We start from the raw sequence: 22808 nt of genomic DNA on the forward strand, positions 1-22808 counted from the left end.
AAGGAGGCCAAAGTGTAGACTACAAACCTTGGGGAAAAGGAGCAACCCAAGGAGATTTTGATAGGGGACGACTGGGACCCAGTGTTGAAGGCGACATCTTTCAAAATCTTTTTGGAGTACAAGGACGTCTTTGCTTGAACGTAGAAAAACTTGAAAGGAGTGCCCCTAAAGATGTGTGTCCATCGGATGCCATTGTTACTATGAGCAAGACCAATACGAAAACGACCTTACAGAATGAATAAAACTACTCAGCCAGGGTCCAAGAAGAAATCACAAAAATGCTGGAATCAGGGATAATATTCAAAGTACAGATAAGTGAATGGGTATCTCCTATAGTCATATCATTGAAGAAGGATGTCAACTAAATTCAAATATGTATTGACTACAGATGTCTGAATGCGGTAACTATAAAAGACTTGTTCCCTATCTCCTTTACTGATAGCATCTTAGAAGAAGTGGTCGGCCATGAAATATACTCTTTCATGGACGAATTTTTAGGATATAATTAGATCAGTATTGTGGAGGAATATAAGCTAAAAACTACATTTGTGGTTGAAGATTGTGTATGTGCCTATAACAGGATGCCATTGGAACTGTGCAATGCACCGGCCACGCTCCAAAGAATAATACTACACATCTTTGACGGTATGTCGGCAGGAAACTTCAAAGCTTTCTTGGATGACTGGTCTGTTTATAGTGGGAAGAAGCACCACCTCAAAATTATTGGTGAATGCATGGATCGATGTCAAAGAGCAAGGTTGGCTCTGAATCTGAAGAAATGCAGATTTATGGTTCTACAAGGCAGACTTCTGTGGCATATTGTATGCAAGGAAGGATTGAAGATAGATCCTGACAAGATCAGGGTTATTCTAAACATGGAGGCTTCATCAGATGTAATAGGTGTCAAACCCTTATTGGGGCATGTAGGGTACTGTAGGGGGTTTATAAAAGGATCTGCGGAAGTATCTTTACCCCTGGAGAAGCTAACGAGAAAAAGAGAACCATTTTGTTGGGAGGAAGAACAAGAAGGGGCCTACCAAGAGATAAAGAAGAGACTAGTAGGAGCCTCGATCCTCATATATCCTAACTAGAATAAAGAATTCATGTCCATGTGGATGTATCCAACTATGCAATAGGCGCCACTTTGGCACAGACTGGGAAGGAAGAATTGGATCACCCTGTGTATTTTGCAAGCAGGTTATTATCAAAAGCAAAGCACAACTATAGTACCACCGAAAGGGAAGCTTTAGGTATGGTCTATGCTGTACAAAAATTCGGACATTACTTGCTAGCTACACCCTTTACATTTTTGTTGACCACCAAGCACTACTGTACTTGGTAAACAAACTAGTGATCCAAGGAAGAGTAAGTAGATGGTTAATTCTGTTGCAAGAATTTACCTTTAAGATCATAGTCCGACCACGAAAAACTCATGTAATTGTTGATTAATTATAAAGAATCAAGCAGGAGAAGCTTCTAGTAGCGGAGTGAATGAAGATTTCCCAGATGGACGCCTATTTCAAATTGTTGTGCTACCCCAATGATATGAAAAGATTGGATAGTATTTGTCGATAGCTACCTTTCCTAGAGAAATGGCAGCAGTAAAGAGGAGAAAGATTGCGCTCAAAAGAAACACATTTCAATTGATCGAAGGATTATTGTACAAAATGGGACCAGATGGGGTATTAAGGAGATGTGTCATGGAGGAAGCAATCTCTGGAGTACTAAAAGAATCCCATGAAGGATTGGCAAGAGGACACATGGGACTTGATGCAACCGCAAGGAAGGTATCATTGGTCGGACTTTGGTGGTCCACATTGTGTGCAGATGCAAGAGAATGGGTGTTGAGTTGTGACACTTGCTAGAAAGCTGGCAAACCATTAAAAAGAGATTTCATGCCATTGTTCCCGTCCCAACAAGAATTATTTGAACCAGTGTAATGAGACTCGGTCTTGGCTCCGACTCGGTAAGGGTAACTTGACTCGTGACCCGGCTTGGCGGTGACTCGGCAAAGTGAAAAAACTTTGAAATTTTGAGATTTTTTAGGATTTAAAGAACATTCCATGCACCCATTATTGAATAAAGCGTAAAGACACAATAACATCATTAAATAGAAGATAATTTGATCATAATGCACATGCCACATACTTAAAGTTAAAAACTTAAAACTTAAAAGTCAAACATCGATTACATATGTACAATACTACAAACTACAAAGTTACAAACTTACAAAGGTAAATTGCTAAAAGTAAATACTATATTACTAGTAATTAAAGTCAAACTAAGATAAATCCATGCAAACCATCAAAATGTATATGTATTATCATTTATGCATTATGAAATCCAACACATCAAGATTCAATAGTCATCATCAAATTCAAATGTTCCAAACGCTGATCATATATTAAGTTACTGTTAAACTGTTAAACAAAAAGTTAAAACAAGACTATAAGTCTACAGCTATGGCTCCTAGTCGGAGTCCTCATCATCATCCTCATCCTCATCGTCATCCTCATCATCATCGTCATCCTCATCCTCATCCCCAACCTCAGCCTCAACCTCAGGTTCAGGCTTAGTATAATCTACAAAATGCCTCTTAGTAAGGCGTCTAAGGTAGGTCTTGGATATCTCAGTAGCCATAGCATCAACTTGTGAGGTGCCTCTAGGATCAACTGTACTCTCTGCCTCTGGCTTTGCCAATGTTTGTGAGGTGCCACTAGGAACAACTGGAGCTCTCTGGTCCTCTGCTGCCATAGCCACAGCCTCAGCCTGGCCCTCTCTATCTACCTGGTCAAGCCACTGTAGGTCCTCATCATCAAAGATAGGATCAATAGCCTTAGTGATCCAATCAGACTCTGGATCAACCTCCTCTAGAGTAATCGGAGAGGTGTCACTATCCAAAATCTCCCTGATCCTAATGTGCAGGTTGTAGTGCACAAAGACTAGACTATTCATTTTCTGCACAGACAACCTGTTACGCCTCTTCGAGTGGATGTGCTTGAACATGCTCCAGTTGCGCTCACATCTAGAAGCACTACTTGGCTGGTGCAAAATGCGGATGGCGATTTGCTGAAGGTTTTTGGTTGAAGGCCCAAACATTTGCCGCCATCTATCTGAATTTTGAAAAAAGGAAAACAAAAAAATATTAGTCTCATTTCAAAATTTGAACTTTAAGTTTAAAGCTAGAAATTTATAAACTAGATTGTATAAGGCTTAAGCTGCAATCTTTACCTGGCTGCAATTTTGTACGACCTCCTTTGCAAATTTGACTTGAAAAAATGGGCCCTGATGCATTATTATAAGCATCCATCTCAAGCAATATATCTGTGGGATTAGGGGACATCTTCGATACCACTGTGTATAGGCCACTAAGAACCTCCTCATCTGCCTTGAAATCATCAAGGAAACGGTATGCCGGATTGAGGTAATAGGTTGCTGCGTGGATGGGCTTATGAAGCTGATTTTGCCATCTATCAATTATGTCCCAAATAGGGCCATAGTTTTCCTCAACTCCTACATATTTGGCCTTAATAGTCTCCTTGATCCTATCCATGCCCTCATAAATGTAGCCCATAGAAGGCTTCTCGCCATCAGCAACTCGTAGGAGGGCTACAAGGGGCTCGGTGATCTAGAAAACAATTAAACAAAAAAACAATTTAGTGAATGATGAAACTTTGCAAAGTTGCACAATGAAAATAAAACAAAAATATGTATGAGACAAATTAATTTATAAAATTTTAAGACTTAAGCTTTTAAAATTTAAAATTACCTCCACAATCTTCGAACATGGCTCCCAAAAATCATCATCATCATAAATGCATTTTGTTGCATCTATCCCTGCAGGGCTGCTCGCAAAGGAGGAAGAACTCCATTCTGGACCAACAAACATGCAGCTCAACTCTAACCTTGAACTCAGCAAGGATTTTAGTGTGATAAAGTTATCTTGTGATACCAGGACGAGCCAACTTCTTTCCCTTTGTGTATTTCCTCATAGTGTTGAGGACCAAGGCATGATTATAGATGAACTTACAAAGATTTTTGGCCTTGGTAACACATGATTTCACCCATACAAGCTTGCCAATATCCTCTAACATGAGGTCGATGCAATGGGCCGCACATGGAGTCCAAAAGATTTTTGGGTGTCTCTTCATCAATAGTTTTCCTGCAGCAATTTTAAATTAGTTAGTAAACAATGAAGATTTTTGATGTATTAAAAAACTTTTAATTTTCAAAATTTAATGAAAAACTAAAACAAATTTTTTAGAAGTAGAACTTAGAAAGTTAGAAGTTCAAATTTTACCTGCAGCAACATAATTAGTTGCATTATCTGTCACCACTTGGACAACATTGTCTTCCCCCACCTCCCTTATGACCTCCTCAATAGTCTCACATAAGAATTTTGCATTTTTCACACGAGGAAGCATCTATGGACCTCAAAAACATGGTGGATCTTGAAAGTGAAAATTAAACAAAATAATTATCATTCAAGAATCAAGAATCAATACTCAATAAAACAAAATTTTCGTTATTCAATAATAGTATACATTAAATTTTAAACTTCAAGAAGTAGAGCATGATGAATTACCTCCGCTAGAAACAAAAAAATTTAGGAGGGTTCTGGACCTCCTATCTGTCCATCCATCTGTCATGATGGTACACCCCTTTTGGCTCCAGATCTTTTTTTGGTCGTCCAACTCAAGTTTCATCTCCTCAACCATATCTAGCAAGAGGGGGCCACTCAACTCATCTTCAGTGGGGGCTTTGAACCCCGCACCACAGATGGAAACTGCATCAATCATCCCCTGCCGATAAGGAGTCCTATTACATTTATAAAAACATTTTAATTAGCATATTTCAAATTTTCAACATCAGGTTAAAAGTATAAAATTGAATATAAATTTTAAAACTTAAAACGTAAAACAATCAAATATAAATGAAGTTGAAAACTTGAAGTACCTGGCTGATATAAATGGAATGTCACAGAAAAACCAAAACTTGCAAATTGCTCTTACTCCAGCTTCATGTATCTCCCTATTCCAACCCATGCTCTCAAGTGAGGGTTGTGCACCAGGAGTGGTACGTGGTACAAAAAAGTTGTCCAGCTTACTAGATCTTTTGACTCTAGGACGAAGAAGAGCAGTACTACTAGAAGGGGCAGCAGCAGTAGCATCACTAGAAGTGCAAGGAATAGATGTAGAAGAAGCACGAGCAATAGAAGTGCTAGGACGATAGGGGGGACGGGAAGAACCTTCTCCAACACAACCTATTGACTCAGAAACATTTGCAGATGAGCGTGGAAGGGAACTAGAACCAATCAAAGCTAACTCTTCCAATTGTTTTTTTTTTAATTCTTTTTCTTGTTCATATTTTTCCAAGGCTACATAACAAAAACGTTGAGCCTCAACAGTTGCAGCTCCACAAGGCTCAATATCATGACCACGTAAGCCAACAATATGGTATTTTAATCTATTTATCCCCCCACTATTAATGGTTTTGCAAAATAGGCATTTTGTTTGAGTTCTCTTTCTACCCGGAAATTCTATGGTGAACTTCCAACACTCATCTTTTTTGTTGCCTTTAGAGAGCTTGGGTTTTTTACCTCCAGAAGCCATTATGACTTAATTAAGGAACAATGTAAAGGTTGCTGCAATAAGACATTTTAGACCAAATATTACCATTTCAACATTGCATTTTATGAAGATCTAAAGTAAAAAAAAAACTCATAAACAAACAAAAAAAATTCATGCAAAAAACCCATAAGCATAGAAAAAAAAATCATCAAAATCTAAACAATCAAGTGTTACCTCTTTCAAATGCTTTGGGAAGTGTTGAGAAGAGCTCCTATAAACTCCTTGATGATCTAAATGCAAGCTCCAATGTCACAAATGCAAGCTTTTCTCCTCCTCCTTTCAGCTGGTTGCAAAACAAGAAACCTCTATTTCTCTTCTACCTCTCTCTCTCTTTCTTCTTTTCACTATAGACTGTTATGGGAACCCTTTTAGGGTTATATGAGTGAGATATGTAAAAAAGAAACATAAAAAAAACATGTAAAAAATTATATTTTCAAGGCTCGGTTTCATGCCTGTCGCGGCCGAGTCAAGCAGGCCGGGTCACGCGAGTCACGTGAGTCATGCGAGTCACTCCTCGTGACTTGCCGCTTGCGAGTCACGAGTCATTGTGACTCGGCAAGGTCAGCGCGGCTCGCTGACTTGCTTGACTCACGTGACTCACCGCGAGTCATGTTACTCTGATTTGAATGTTGGGGGTTGGACTTCGTGGGACCCCTACCCATAAGCAAGAACATCCGACACAAGTACATAGTGGTGGCAATAGAGTATCTTGCAAAATGGGTGGAAGTACGAGCTCCACCTAATAACACAGCCCTCAGTACCACTAGATTTTTGTATAAACAAATAGTAATCGGATTTGGGATTCCACTCCAGTTGACGAGTGATAGAGGGGTGCATTTTGTTAGTTACACCATTAGGGTAATGACAAGTGAGTACAAAATCTTTCATTCCATTTCCACTCCCTATTACCCAAGGGCAAATGGTCAGGTGGAATTCACCAATTAGATATTGGTGAGAATGCTCTACAAGACTTGTGGAGTTGAAGGACAAGCTTGGGAAGAAAGACTTTCGACGGTGGTGTTGGCATACTGAACTATTTATAAGGCCACCACTGGACATACTCCCTTCCATCTGATGTATAGTCAAAGCTATGATATTGATGGAATACACAGTACCAAGTTTAAGAATAGCGATATGCAAAGGTGGGTGATGAAGAAAGCTTACGGGAAAGATTCAATGCCTTAATAAAAATGGATGAAAGAAGAACACTAGCTCAATGGGCAACAAAGGTCGCACAACAATGGCGAAATTTTTGGCATAATAGACATTTAAAAAGGATGAATTTCCAACCTGGATAGTTGGTACTTAAATATAATGGAAAAAACGAGGTCAAGCCAAGAAAGTTTAAAGTAAGATGGTTGGGACCATAAAAGGTCTTAGAAGTCAAGGATAATGCATCATTGAGATTAGCTACCTTGGATAATACACTCTTAAAAGACCTAGTGAATGGGTCAAAATTAAAACTTTATAAAGTAAGGATGGAGCCTTTTGCTATTTGGTTTCTAGAAATACAAGGTGATAAAAGGGGGACCCAACACAATAATAATAGTAAGATAGAGAGGTGCATTAGTGAAACATTATTAAAGACTGATTGCAAATCAACCAAACCACAAATACGAAAATGTGCAAGTGTGAGGAGAGAGATGGCAAGAGGGCAAACAAGAAATTGCCACACAAAAGTGAGAAGCAAAAGGGAGCATGATAGTACGATAGGTGTACGAGCAGGGGACATTGACACTGTATGGCCGAATGTGGTAGGCAAGTAGGAAGGTGTACGACAGGGCATCGTATGATGAGAGGGGAGAGGCATATGACAGGACACCGTATGACAGAGCACTGCACAACAAAAGGTGACAAAAGACACCGTACGAAGGGCAGGCCATGTATGACCACATGAAACAAAAGGCCCCGTATGACAGACATAAGTGGGAGGGTCTGTACGAGAGGTGGAGAGTGTACGAGCACTTAATTTAGGAGCCATACGAGAAACCACCATATGGACAACTACCATACGAAGGTCTTCTGTATGCAGTACAACAGTACAAGCCTCTGTACGAGTTGCAAGGGTGTAGCATGAAAGTTGTAGCCAAAACACATACGGGTTTTATAGAATGTGGCCAGAAGGGACAATCGTTTAAGGGGTACAAGCACGATCAACAATTTTCACAAAATGGTAAAGTTAAGTTTGGGGAACTCGAGCAAAGGAAACATCATCAATTCCAAGAAGAAGAAAAGGGCTTTGTAGGTGTGAAAGATGGTAACAATGAAGAATGCAGAGAGGATCATAGCGGAAACTCGCCTTTGAAAGTGTCATGGGAAGTGAATGCCGCGCTTCATGGGAGCACGCAAAAGATAGTCATCTGCTCAAGGAGGCCCTCCGGAAGGTAGAAAAAATTATTTCCATGCCTATGTTTGATTTGAAGGAGTTCAAACCAATATTGTGCACCATGGTGGCAAGTTATAATAAGGAGAATCAGTCAGTAATCTAGTATTTCCATCAAAAGCTAACAATCCCATACTTATCCCAGGAAATTGTAAGTTTTCTTCAAATTTTGATGACACAATATTGATATAAAACCTTTAGCCTTGCTGGAGATGATCCTTGTATATATTCAAGACAAAATATTTAGTGTTCTTGGAGTATGATGTATTATTCTGAAAATGTTTTTGTCTATGCTATAAATCGCATAACCTAGCAATGCTAGAGGAGCAGACTTATTGTGTTGAGTGTGCCTTCTGTCCACATCCTTGCCTCTCCTTTATAGTGAAACCAAAGGACATGTCCTTACAAAAGACATGACCCTTTCTAGGTCGGCCTCCATAAAATACATTTAATTTACTCCATAAATTGGCGCTCTTATGCATTGACTAATAGTTAACTATTCATTAACTACAATAGTCAATTTCAAGACATATAAATGTACTTAGCAAATCACCAATCTGCTCTAGGGAGATGCATTTATTGTGAGGCCACGTATAAAGGAAATTTCATGCATTTTAGATTTGTATAATTTGAAAGAACAGATTATAGATATGATCAAGTTATCAGGATTTAACACTCCCTCTTAACTTGATAATATAAATGAGAGAAACATATCGAGCAACATTATTAAGCATAGATTTGTACTGTATATCTATCAAATTCTTCTATGCATGTAGTATCATGGTACACATGATACTTTGTAATATTACTAAACCTGTAATATGGGTTATCACTAATACTTGTGATAACAATATTACATGTAATGCAATACATAGGATAAAATCCGGAGAATGATAAAGTCTTCCTTTATCCAAATTGTGATTCATAGGCACTGACAAGCCTATATCACAGTATGATCCTGAATTAAGATCTACCAGTACACGATAAAATCTCAAGAATGATAAATTTCTTCCTTTATCCAAATTTTGACTCATAGGCAAGAAATGTCTATAACACAATATGATCTTTAATTCATCCAAATCTGCTAGTAGTTTCCTATTGTTATAGAACATTATCTTAGAGATCGTCATCTCATATAATGTCTATTTATTATCACAAAGATCATCACCTCTTTAGATAATAAACATAAATAGTGAAGCCCATAACAATCAATAGCCTGACAATAATAATTTTAACACAATTATTTCATTAATAATTAAAGAATACAAATGTATTATAACTCAACCATACCAAGTCTTTTTTCTAAAGTGAGTTATCTTCACTTGAGAGAGAGGTTTGGTAAGAATATCTGCTGTCTGATCTGTAGTGCAAATGTATTCTAACTTGACAGTTTTCCTGTTTACCATATCTCTTACATAATGGTAAGGAATTTCAATATGCTTGAACTTGTCATGAAAAACTGGATTCACAAAAAGCTTGCTGGAACTTTGATTATCATAGTGAATAATAGTGGGATTCATGGGTTGACCAAATAATCCGACAGGTAACTTTCTAAGCCAAACTACTTTCCGAGAAGCCATTGCAGTTGTAATGTATTCAGCTTCTGTGGAACTCTTTGCTACTGATGCCTGCTTTTTGCATATCCATGATATCATCGTTGAGCCTAAATTGAAACAACATCTTAAAGTGCTTTTCCTATTAGTAACACTTCCAGCTCAATCTAAGTCTTTGAATCCATGTAAGTCCACGTCAACTTTCTCATACTTGAGCCCAAGGTTAAGAGTGCCTTGTAAGTATCTCATAATGTGTTTGACTGCAACCAAGTGAATCTCCTTTGGTTTACACATAAACCGACTCAAGGCATTAACAACATAAAAAAAAAAAATAGGTCTTGTATTTACCAAGTACATTACAGACCCAATCATCTGTCTGTAAAGAGTAGAATCTATGTAGGGTGATTTTGCTATTGGTTCCTTAAGTTTGTGTAGATTAGTCTCCATTGGAGAAGACATAGGTCTGCAGTTCCACATTCCAAATCTCTTCAAGATGTGTAATGTATACTTTCCTTGATTAAGTATGATGCTGTCAGAGTTCTACTACACTTCCAGTCCTAGGAAGTAATGAAGGAGTCCTAAATCTTTCATATTAAATTCTTTGGTTGGATCTTTCTTGCATTGATCTATAAGATGGTCATCACTTGTAATTGGTAAATCATCAATATAGAGTGTCAAAATTATCATATCATCTTTATCCCTTTTATAATAGAGATTTGGATTAGCTTCATTCTTAGAGAATCCTAAATTGGTGAGATATGTATCGATTTTTTCATACCATGCGCTGAGAGCCTGTTTAAGCCCAATGAGAGCTTTCTTGAGTCTGCAAACAATATTTTAGGGTAATGAGTTTCAAATCCTTCAAGTTGTTCCAAATATACCTCTTCTGTAATCTTTCCATTCAGAAATGTTGTTTTCACATCCATTTGACGTACTTTCCATCCCTTTGATGCTGCAATAGGTAGGACTGCTCTTACAGAGGTGTATCTAGCAACTGGAGCAAAAGTTTCTTCATAATCAATTCCCTCCTTCTGATAGAATCTTCTAGCTACGAATCTAGGTTTATATTTTTCAATGTTACCATCAGCAACATGCTTGATTTTAAATATCCACTTAGAAGAAACAACAATTTTTCCCTTAGGCCTTGGAACAATTTCCCAAACATTATTCTTAGTAATGGATTGGTATTCTTCTATCATAACATCCTTCCAAGCTGTATGCTTAATAGCATCTAAAACATTGGTTGGTTTTGATTTAGATAAATCACTCATGTTTGCTGCATGGCTAGAAAATCTTTTGGGTCTTTTGCTTTCTCTGAAGGTTCCAGATGGTGCAGCAAAGTCTTGTGCAAACTCTACAGTCTTAATAGCCCAAAGTGGTCTTTTCTTATATTTGGTTTAACCTTAGAAAAGACTTCTTCAAGAGTTTTAACTCTAAGGTGGGAGTGAGGACTTCTATTTGGAATATAGACAATAGTACATGAGGCTTCTGCTCAAAGATAATATTCTAAATTTTGATCAAATATCATAGCTCTTGCTGCTTTTATAATTGTTCTATTCTTCCTTTCTGCTATCTCGTTTTGTTGTGGGTTACAATGAACATTATACTCCCTCTTAATTCCCGCTTCTTTACAAAAATCATTAAACAAATTTGTAATATATTCCCCTCCATTATCAGACCTAAGAGTTTTAATTTTGTGTCCTGATAGGTTTTCAGTTAAGGATTTGAATTCTTTACATTTTAAGAAGTAAATACATGTTTTCCTAGAGAAATCAGCTATAAAAAGTATATAGTACCATAATCCTCCAAGAGGAGGAGCAGACATAGGTGTTGATGTGAGTTTTTGTACCATACATAACATATTAGTAATTGGATATCCGATACAGAGTATCAAACATACAATTCCTCTTTTGAAAAGTTATTGCTCATGGGATATGAGAATAACTCCAATGTTCCTTACACTTGTGGATACTCACTGAGTTTATCAATGTGATTTGCTGGTAATCACGTAGGCAGCCTTACGCTATTTATTCGAGAACGACTTGGGCTTTTGGTGAGATGGTGATGATTTTCTATAAGTGCCAGGTGATGTTGATGGTGACGGTGATGGTGAAGGATGTAGCGCCAGATAATGTTGATTGGGCAAGGAGGAGGTGATAATGGTTCTAATAACTTCTACCTTCCTAACTTTCTTAGAGTGAAATTCGACTACCCAACTACTTGCTATTCTACTCCTACTCCTTCAACTACTCACTATTCTACTCCTACTCCTATGAATGGAAGGTTAGCAAATGGACGGGGATCGAATCTAATGAAAGCTAACTAGTGGCCCCACCTTCACAGATGCAATAATTCAAAGGAAAATAAACTAGTTTGCCACACAAGGCTTCCCAACAAGCCGCTAGGATGCTAGTGGTCTAGTATTGATCCCTATTAAACATTCACTAACATCACTATACAATTAGCCATCTACTTTTACTCTAACAACATGAAATGAAATCCTACTTTAATTTGAGAGATGAGAAGAACCATGCAATACACCAAAATGATCATGTATATCCACCATGCAAGTCACAACAATGAATGGAGAACAATTTTGATAGTATCTTGGCAATAGTCCTCCAACATAATTCTCTCACAAATGGTACTCTAACTATTTGGAAGTAGAAACCATGCAATAATACAAAAGGCTCTTAATCACCATGCAAGTCACAACAATGAGAAAGAAAGCAATTTTGGCATTATCTTATGCAACAATTTTCTCCCACCTCTTACAAATGAGAGCAAATGGCCTTTTATAGATGCCAAAATTACAATCGACGGTAGAGATAAAGATGCAAAACTGACGATCCAAATTGAATCTTAGGAACCTTAGTTAGGGTTGCCACCCCATCGGCCAATGAGAAGACGCCACCTTGTCAACGGACCAATGAAAAAAGTGTAAAAGTGGCAACCAATGAGAAGGCACCAAAATGGCGGCCAATCAGAAATAGACACTTGGCCTATTCTAGAAAAAAGAGAAATTGCCATTTGGGCTTACATTAAATGATCTTCTAATATGACTCTCCCCTTTTCTTTCATTCTTTTAGCTAAAGCAATGAACCTATCTAGCCTTTCGTTGACTTCCTCTATACGAGGACAAGGTGTGTGCTTTATCTTGAGCTCCGCCAATTTCATCACTGTTTGCTGCTTGTAGTGTCTTCTCATGATTCTTCTCATATTCCTTTGCGAATCATTGAGCGAGGAAAGGGTGTTCAAATGTTTCTTCTTGATAGTAACCTTTCCTAGCTCATCCAATCTCGATCCAAGCTTTGCTTCATTGATGTCCTCTTCTCTGATATCTTCAAAATCAAGTGCTGCTCTGATGTCGCTCATCATGGTTGTAATGGAAGTATTGATGCCTAGGATGTGATGTGCAATTGCCTTTTGTATATCTTCTTTGCCAAGGGGGATTGTCCTTCCTTTAGTCTGTCCTTTGCTCATATCATGTCTACTGTAGCGATATTGGTGTCGGTTATTCGCTTCATTTTCGAGAAGAAAGGTGTTTTGGGCATCATATCCTCTTTGTCTTTCTTAGTGTTTGTCCCCTTAGGATTCTTGCTTGTACTAACATCCTCCATCTCATCGCCCTATTACAGGATGGTAAAGTGGTGGACAATTAGACAAGCAGAACCAAGGGAGGCAATCCTTAGATTAGAACGAAAGAAGGAAGTCAACTTAAGGACCCTTTTCAACTCTAAATGATTAAAAGTCACCTCTACCAATAGCTGGATCTTGACTCTTTTGGAATTTAGGATCAGACCTTGAGAATTTCAAACCCTCTTGCAAAAATCAGAATTTTACTTCTTTGGAATTGTCCACCTTTGGCTTGAAAAATTAGACTTTCACCTTGTATCTCCTCCCAAATAAAGTCGCCTAAGTCTAATGTGAAAAATACAGTCCCCAAATGGAGAAAATCAGACCTCCATCATAGATTGCCTATGGCACAAAAATCAGGTGTGCCCTTAAAAATTGTCAAGAGTGGAAAGTTCTGCCATCAAACAAATCCGCCCAAGTATGGAAAGTCTCCAATTTGCCCTCCAAAGTCACCTAGGGCATAAATCGCAGCCCTAATAAAAGAAGAAAATCACCAAATAATGCAAAAATTTGCCTCCAAGAGAAATCGCCAAGGTCTAAAAATGTTTGATTGCGAGCAAAATCGCCCAAAAATGCAAAAAATCTGTCTCCCAAAAGAAATTGCCTAGGAAGAGAAGAGCTGCTCCAAGTCTAAATTCGCCCAAAATGAAGAGAGGACCGCCTTTGCCAAAAATTGGCAACACCTTGAGGAGGAAGAGTGAGAAGTGAGGAAATGAGAGGAAAGAGTTTCCTCTTATACCCAATTTGTTCATCCTCCCAAGCTGGCCGACTGGAACCCTGGGAGCAAAAATAAATTAATTAGTGCACAAGATATGGCCCCCAATTAAATGCTATGCATGAAATTAACTTTGCCAAAATGAAAATTGCATTTTTAAATTGCCAATTAGTTCCAAATTGCAAAAAGAAATTAAATAATGCCTTGGAGATGCTAAATATTTCCATTTAATGAGGATTTAGTAATCAATACGTCATTAAAATTGGATTTTGGCTAACCAAAAGCCATTTTTCAATATTAAATTACCAATTTCATTAAAGGCTAAAAAGTTTTCAAAGGAATTTTAACCCATTAAAGTCAATTTTTGCAATTTATATCCAAATCGATTTTGCTATGCCATTAATTTTTTTTGACAAAAATAAAATCACTTCTAGAGTCTAAAATCGATTTTGCAATTTGACTACATCTCCACAAATTTTTTTTTTTTTCACCAAAGAAAAATTTAAGATTTTCCAAAACTCAAGTCTAACAAAATTTCCCTTTCGAAAATAATTTAAGTTCATAGAGTTATATCCAAATTTTCAAAAGAAATCGTTTAAGTGCAAATTTACAATTTTATCCTGCCAAGCATTGCCTATTGAAATTTTGCCCGGCCTAAGGATGAAATTGGTTGTTCTGAAAAATCAAGTTGGAACCGGGTGAAAATAAGCTAAACCTCTCTCCGCTGGCCTGAAGGTGTCCAAGGCTTAAAAATCTCAAAAAATCAGATCAAAATTGTTGGACAATACAAAAATTTGCCAAGGCGATTAAAAAAGGGGGGGTTCCCAAAGTTTTGGGGCGATGGTGTGAGAACCTCACAACAATAGGTCTACATAAATCTGAGTGGACTAATTCTAAAACATTGTTAGTTTTCCTAGTGCTATCTTGAAATGGACTTTTGGTGTTCTTACCTAGAGTGCATCCGTTGTATATGCTTGAATGATCTTTATTCAACTTAGGTAAACCAGTAACCATCTTCTCCATAGTTGATAAGGCTTTGAAGTTTAGATGTCCTAACCTTCTATGCCACATTTCGTTTATATCAATAGCTTCATGAATTAAGGCTTGAATAGGTTCTTTATTTAATTCATACAAGTATCCCTTTCTTTGAACAATCAACTTTGATTTCTTAAATGAAGAGTTCTTAGACTAGGTCATTACTTTACCATCCGTGAATGCAACATTATGTCCATCATCTTCAAGTGTTGTAATAGAGATTAGATTCCTCTTGATTCCTGGTACATAGAGTACTCTTTTGAGATGAAGAGAATTACCTTTCTTCAGTTTCAAGGTGCAGCTCCCAATTCCTTTGACAAAATGAGTGAAATTATCACCTATGGTAACTTTGTCATTAACTTCTTTTGATATTTAGTCTAGTGCTTCTTTGTATCTTGTAATGTGTCGAGGTGATCCACTATCAATTACCCATGCTTTGCTTGATACTTCATTTGATAGTGCTGAATACAATACATGTTTCTTAGGATCATAGTTTTCTACTTTCCTAGAAATGTTTGTACCGTTTACTTGCTGCTTTGTATTCTCAGGGCAATTAGATTTTATTGTCCAAATTTTTCACATTTGAAACATTTTATTTTGGATAAATCTCTCTTAGGTTTGTCATTTCTTTGATTACCCTTCTTCTTGAAGTGTTTCTTCTTACTTTTATAGGAATTTGTGTTGAGAACATGAAGTTCTTTAGTTTTCAATTTTCCTCCTTTTTTAAGTTGCCTAGATTCTTCTTGAAGGCAATCTCCTTTAAGTGTATTGAAGTTTATAAGTTTCTCTCTAGCACTTACTCCTTGTGAGAATATTTCCTATGAATCTGGTAATCCATCTATTGCCATTAATGTTAGTTCTTCATCATCAATTATGTACCCAATGCTTGTAAGTTCATCCCTTAGAGTAGCCACCCTTAGGAAGTATGAATTCATAGATTCTCCCTTCCTTATTTTTATACGATTTAGTTGTTTTTTTAGTGAAAGGGTTCTAGTTTTATTATTAACCTCAATAGCATTGATTAATGCACTCATCATTTTGAATGTCGACTGGTGTTTCATTAGCATAGGTACAATTTCATTTAAAACTCCATCTAATATGTTTTTCATGGCTTTCCTGTTTCTTTTAATCTAGATAGTTTTATGAGGATCAGCATCAGATTGCTTGGATTCCTTATCAACGAACTATGATACATCATTTTCTTCAAGAGCCATCATAATTCTAAATTTCCATGCAATGAAATGGTCTTTTCCATCAAATCTATCTTTGGGTCTGATTGCATTAGCCATTTCAGCCATTGTAGGTAGAAGAATGAAGCTAGATATGAATTAAGTCTGATTACTAATTTGCAGAGCCAAGGTTCGACTGCCAGAGCTCTAATACCATGTAAATTTTCTGAAAATTCTGATGACACAATACTAATATAAAACCTTTAGCCTTGCTAGAGATGATCCTTATATATATTCAGGATAGAATATTTAGTGTTCTTGGAGTATGATGTATTATTCTGAAAATGTTTTTATCCCTACTATAAATCGCATAAGACAGCAATGCTAGAGGAGCAGATATATTGTGTTGAGTGTGCCCTCTATCCACATCCATGCCTCTCCTTTATAGTGAACCCAAGGGACATGTCCTTACAAAGGACATGGCACTTTCTGGGCCGACCTTGCATAAAATACATTTAATTTACTCCATAAATCAGCGCTCTTATTCGTTGACTAATAGTTAACTATTCATTAACTACTATAGTCAATTTCAAGACATAAAGATGTACTTAGCAAATCGCCGATCTGCTCTAGAGAGATGCATTTATTATGAGGCCATGTATAAAGGAAATTTCATGCATTTTAGATCTACATAATCTGAAAGATCAGAACATAAATATGATCAAGTTATTAGGATTTAATAGAAATACATAAGGTCTTTGAAATCTCCGAGAGGATAGGAATTGGTAAAAACCCTAATGACAGTGGACGAGAAAAAGAAATGGTTGTGGCTAGTATGCCGGAAGAACCAACAAGGAATTATTAGTTACTTTGACAAGCATTATAGCAACAACTTCATGAAGTCTCTCCCTTAGCTAGTTTATTGTAATCTCCTTGCTCTCTACTACCTCTAATCTCTATGCTAATGCCTTACAAATGAGAAGTCCTTGGCCTTTTATAGTAATTTGATTACAATGAAGGGCCAATATCGATTCAAGATCAAGGACCAAGGTTTCTTCCCACGAACCCTAATTAGCGTTGCCACAGTTACTACTAATTACACGAAGGCACCAATTCATGAGCCAATAAGAAAATTATAATGATTTTACCAACCAATGAGAAAATAGGATTGTAATGATCCCTTTTTAGATACTTTGACATATTATCATAATGATTGCCAATTAGGGAGAAGATTTGTGTTATGGAATCATTAAACATATTATCAAATTTGATTTAAAATCAATTGAATATATTGATTTAATTAAATCTCTTATGCAAAAATCCCATTACTTTCTCTAATACTAAGGTCATTCTTAGATGGTAGATTTACTGTGCAAAGGTTGCACAAAACAGACTATGTGTAGTATCCTTTTAGGTGCAGCCCTAGTATTGGGATAAGCTGCAATGCGACTGAAATTTCTCTGCCTTTACCTTCCACAAACTCCCTATCTTAAAATACCTTAGTACGAAGTAGGAGATGGAATTTCATGTCTATTCAAATGTAATTTCAATTTATTTAATATGTTTACAAGTTTTAGAATTTTATAAAATATAATTTCCAAGGTTTTCTTAGAATGGTAGAATTACTTTGCGAAGGTCATGTGAAACAAACTACATGCGATGTCCCTCAAGGCCTAATCCTAGTATTGGGACAATCCATCATCTGCCCATATTACTCTGCCTCTCCCTTCCACAAACTCCCTACCCCAAGATACCTTCCGTAATATATAGGAGATGGGTTCTCATGTCTATTAAAATGTGATTTCAATACATTTACAAGTTTTTGAATTTTATGAAATATATATTTATTATACTCATCCATATATATTTGATTTTATTATCTTTAATTTGGTATATACAAACTATAATCATAAATATCTATTTGTCCAAAAAAAATTATTCTAAAGAAAATTTTTTACTTTCATATATATATATAACTAGCATTTATAAATGTAAATATTAAAACATTACTATATGCATAATTACTTATTTCTTATAATTATTATTATCCTATATTGAATTCTTTAAATTAAAGTGAGTAACTTTATTTATTACTCCCCTTTATAATATTACGTATGTTGCTTTATGCAATTAATCCTTAAGAACATGATTTCTCTTTTAAACATATTCATGTGGAAGTATTTTAAATATCTCGGCTAGAAAATACATACTTCTAATAGTATTTTGAATATTTTTCTACCTATGCACCATGTATCCCATACAAGGACTAAATTCTTGTCTTTTCTTGCTGCCACCTTTTCACTCATTCTTGGCTCGATGTAAAATCTGTTTGGGTTTTCAATATTCTTCCCACGTGTGGGTTTTACTAGTTTATGACTTTCAGCTTTCCACGTAATTTTCAGTGTCCCTTACTTAATTTGCCTCAATTAGAATTTATATATATTTGTTGTGTTTGTTGAGGGAAATGGGTCGTAACCCCTTACATAGTTTAGGTTAAATTATAATTTGGATAATTCCATTCTATCGATGTGTTAATTTAAATTGTACTTTACTTGTTAATATATTATTATTGGTAATAATTTCTATATTATTATTTCACATTTTAAATTAATTTAGTAATATAATTGGTTTTGATTATTTATTAATTAGTCACAAAATTGTTTCTTTAATATATTATTGGATAATATGTTGTTTCTCATAGTAGTAGTTTATTTGGCTAACTATTTATGTCCAAGTAAATTCTTTTGAGCATCTTATAATAATATTTTTGTATGTGCACTAATTACACAACAGTTAAATAAGTATACTAGTATTAATCTTTCTATAACATCAGTTATGGGTTCGTGACAAGGACACTAGGCATGTTGTGATAAACTGTACTTGAAATTGGAATTTTCTAATTGGAGGAGATAACCAATTGTCACCTCATGATCTTTATATCGTGTTTGGAGTCTTGGCTTGAGAAGATGTTTGTTAAACCTGCAAAAGTATCTCTCAACATTTGAGATTTTCTCCATCCTTTCAAATTTCCTCATGGAATTGACTCGAATCACTTGCATCTTTGTGAACCCGTGAACTTGATCTTTCTTTATTCTCCTTGACTATGTTCTGAAATAGCTGTATTTTATGTGCTTTCCTGAATTTCCTCTTGATTTCAATGTGAATTTGTGTGGTGATAGCTTGAACATGAATCTTTCCTTCCCACTTGAGTTCTTGAGCTTGAGCCATCTTCTTGTAGCATTTACTTGGTTCTCCTCTTGAAGTCTCAAGCTCAACCTTGACATAGTCTCCATCTTTTGCCTTGCAAAACAAAAAGGAAAGCTTTCATTAAGTTCGAAATCCGAAAATAAATTCACATTAATAATGAACAAAATGGATTTCTCTTATTCAAGACAGCCTTTCCATCTTTTTGAAATGATCAATGTCTCGGGTATTTTTATCGGCTTGGAAGAAAAAGTTCTTGGTTGGAAATCCTAAGGCAAGTGGATTCCCACTATGGGATTCTCATGATCAAAGATTTCCACCAAGCATGATAAAAATTCATCCCAATTTCAATAACTTAGTGTTAAAATCCCTTTCTTCTACAACTCTCTGATTCACTCATTTGATTTGTCTTTCATTTTACATGAGGAAAATAAGGCTAAAGCGAAATGGGGAAATTCTAAGTCGGGAGGATTATTGTGGTGGGAATCCTTTGGAGAGAGAATTTCCACCAAATATGATTTTGCCTTTTTCCACAATTATTTCAAACTTTTCTCTCATTATTATTAAATCTCTCCCTAAGTGTCATCACTCATTTCAACTCTTGTTTGGAATTATAAAATGGAGTTGTAGAATTCTCGACGCTGGAGGATTCCATTGGTGGAAATCTTGAGCTCGTATGATTTCCACAATGGGAATCCTCTAGACAGAGGATTTCCACCAAATTTAGTTAGAGCTTCATTTCTTTCCATCTTTCCAAAACTTAATCGTTTCTCATCAATTCCGCTTCAGCACAACATCCTTTACCTCTAACACTTGCTTGGAGTCAGTTTTAACACAGTAAAACAAGGGGAGATTTTGGTTTGAGAGGATTAATGTGGTGGGAATCCTCAAGAGAGAGGATTTCCTCGGTGGGAATTCTTTGGTTAGAGGATTCCCACCAAACATGTTTTAGCCCTTCTTTGCCTTAAAACTTTCCAAACCTTCGTTGTTGTCAATCAATTTCACCTCAACTCAACATCCTTCATCTCTAACACTTGAAATTCATTTGGGTGCAAAGTGGAAAGGGGGAAATTTTGATTTGAGAGGATTAATGTGGTGGGAATCCTTTGGAGAGAGGGCTAGAGGATTTCCACCAAATATGATTTTACCACTTAGATTCCCAAAACTTGCCATTTCACACCCTTTCACTAATTCCTTCACTTATGTTCTAGCTACTATGCCTTAGGATGATTTTGCATCAATTTTGAGATGACAAGGAGAAGGGTGGAAATCCTAAGGAGAGAGGATTTCCATGATGAGAATCCTTTGGTTAGAGGATTTCCACCAAACATGGTTGCAACAATTATAGTTAGGAAAATTACCATTCCCTCTTCTCTTCATCGCTTTAACATCGCATCGATTGGTTTGCTATCTTTAAAAGGACCCCTCACAACTAAGTTTGCACATCGCTTTGTCCAAAGGGGAAATCTTGAGATTTTAGGGAGAAATGATAGCTGGTGGAAACCCTGGAGTTAGAGAATTTCCACGAGGAAATTCCTCTTATCAAAGGATTTCCTTTGGGTAAATCCTCTGATCAAAGGATTTCCCCCACTTTCCAGATTTGCTCACAATTCTTCTTCATTCTCCCAAGCACGTAAACCTTTCTCACTTCGACCAAAACTCTACACTTCCACTATGACTTAGATTACAAAAATATCCTATGTTACCTGGGGACGCGTTTTCGGCAAAAATTGACCCCATCCCCACGTCCCCCCGTCTTGGGAACTCGGAAACTTCCGTAAACCTTTCCCTTGGCTGTCCCATAAAATTAATGTTTCAGTTTTGATAATTTGTTTGATTTCCACTCTCATGTGAACTCTAAAGTTAAATTATTTACCACAAACATTATATGTTAAGGTTCTATAATTTATATAAGCATGCACTATCCATGTTTTTATATGAATATTTAAAATTTCTCTGTATATTTTAGATTTTCCCTACTTTTTATATAGTTGTTCCCACTATCGTCCCCTGCCGTCCCCTAGTCCGAGAAATAAAAGTCCGTCCCGGAAACCCGTTTCCCCGTCCCCACGTCCCCTTGTCCCAGAAACCTAGGGTAACATAGAAAATATCTCAAAAGGACATCAAAACCCTCTCACAAACCCAAGACAAAATTACTTCCTAGTAGGCTGAAATTGCTCAAACTCACCCTCAGACTTGGAGTATTGAAAATGTTCCAACTAAAACCACCTAACATGACTCATACTTGCTAAAGAAAAAAGAGGGGCTTCCCATTTGCAATGGGGCAATGGTGGTAAAACCCCACAATAGGTTAGAGGTTTGCTTCCTATCATATGAAGACACAAATCATTGCTAAAGGTTATTCTTCATTATTGATCTTACAACAAGGGTGCACCGCATTTTATTGCATGCAAGGGAGAAAGAGCTTGATGCAACCTATGAGGAAGTTATGCAGGATGGAGCATGAAGACTTAGACTGTCTTGTGGTCAATTTTCTTCTAAGAGGAGGAGATGACGCTCAAAGGGAGTTAAATTCCAGAGAACTACCTTGCAGTCTTTGAGGCAGCAGGGATTAGGAGGGAGTTTTGTAAAGAAGTGTATATGTCAGCTAAGTGGGTTGCAGAGAACAAAATCACACAACAAATCTCAATTTGACAATGGTAGCTCTACAGAAATTTTATATACAATGATTAAGGATGAGGTCAAGGAATAATGTCTTGGATTTTAGCATGTCAGAAGTTTTGGAGCTATGTGTTGTAACCTTTCCTCTAATGCAAGCATTGTTGTAATCCTTGAATGAGGAGGTTAGGAGGTTGATGCAAGTGATTGAAGATTCAAAGGGAGCTTGAGAAATCGAGAAAAAGGGCCAAATCCTTTGCAGAGGATCAACAAACTCATGTAGCAATGTGGCTTCTAAGCTCCTTGTTTGGTAAGCATTAGAGCTAATTGTATCTTATTTTTGTGATAATCAAAGCTGCGAGGATGTTGCCCCTGCTATGAGAGAGTCTTTTTTCAAAGGGAGTCTCAGCATTTAGTTGTTCCTATTATGTGCTATGATGCATTTTTCTCTGAGATAGAGAAATTTGAGGTGAAATCCCTTGTAATGCATTCTTGTTTATGAGAGACAAGTTTGAGGTGCAAGCTCTTGTAATGCATTCTTATCTGAGAAGAAGTTTTAGGTTGAAGCCATTGCTAATGCATTCTTCTCTGTCAAAGAGTAGTTTGAGGTGTAAGCCCATGTTGAAGCATTCTTCTCTATTAGAGAGAAGTTTGAGGTGAAAGCCCTTGGTCCACCCTCTGGGAGTAGCCACGGTAGATGTCATGTGAGAGACTCCATGACTTTACACTTGTAATTATTCACCCTCTGGGAGTAACTAGAATGTCATGATGAGATGATAACATCACGTTCAGTGATTCCATAATGGGCACTTGCACTCATTCACATTTCCATACAGGGGAGTAGCCATGATGGATCCACCCTCT

At 36.7% G+C, this 22808-nt stretch overlaps 2 protein-coding genes across 2 annotated transcripts in view; one reads left to right on the forward strand and one right to left on the reverse strand.

Moving 5' to 3' along the window:
• Positions 1-22808, forward strand: part of CLUB (TRAPP II complex TRAPPC10/CLUB) — a 259180-nt gene that overhangs the window by 147132 nt on the left and 89240 nt on the right. The gene's annotated exons all lie outside the window — the stretch shown is intronic.
• On the reverse strand, positions 572-3949 carry LOC149547841 (uncharacterized). The gene is made up of 3 exons (XM_089793646.1): positions 3770-3949; positions 3409-3628; positions 572-687 (listed from the first exon to the last, which is right to left on the reverse strand). Exons 1-3 carry the CDS (start codon positions 3887-3889, stop codon positions 572-574), a joined length of 456 nt encoding a protein of 151 aa, XP_089649772.1. The 5' UTR covers positions 3890-3949.

This window comes from Cupressus sempervirens, chromosome 7 (genome assembly GCF_028749045.1).
Source record: "Cupressus sempervirens isolate cs-2001-9-10 chromosome 7, ASM2874904v1, whole genome shotgun sequence".
Classification (NCBI taxonomy): domain Eukaryota; kingdom Viridiplantae; phylum Streptophyta; class Pinopsida; order Cupressales; family Cupressaceae; genus Cupressus; species Cupressus sempervirens.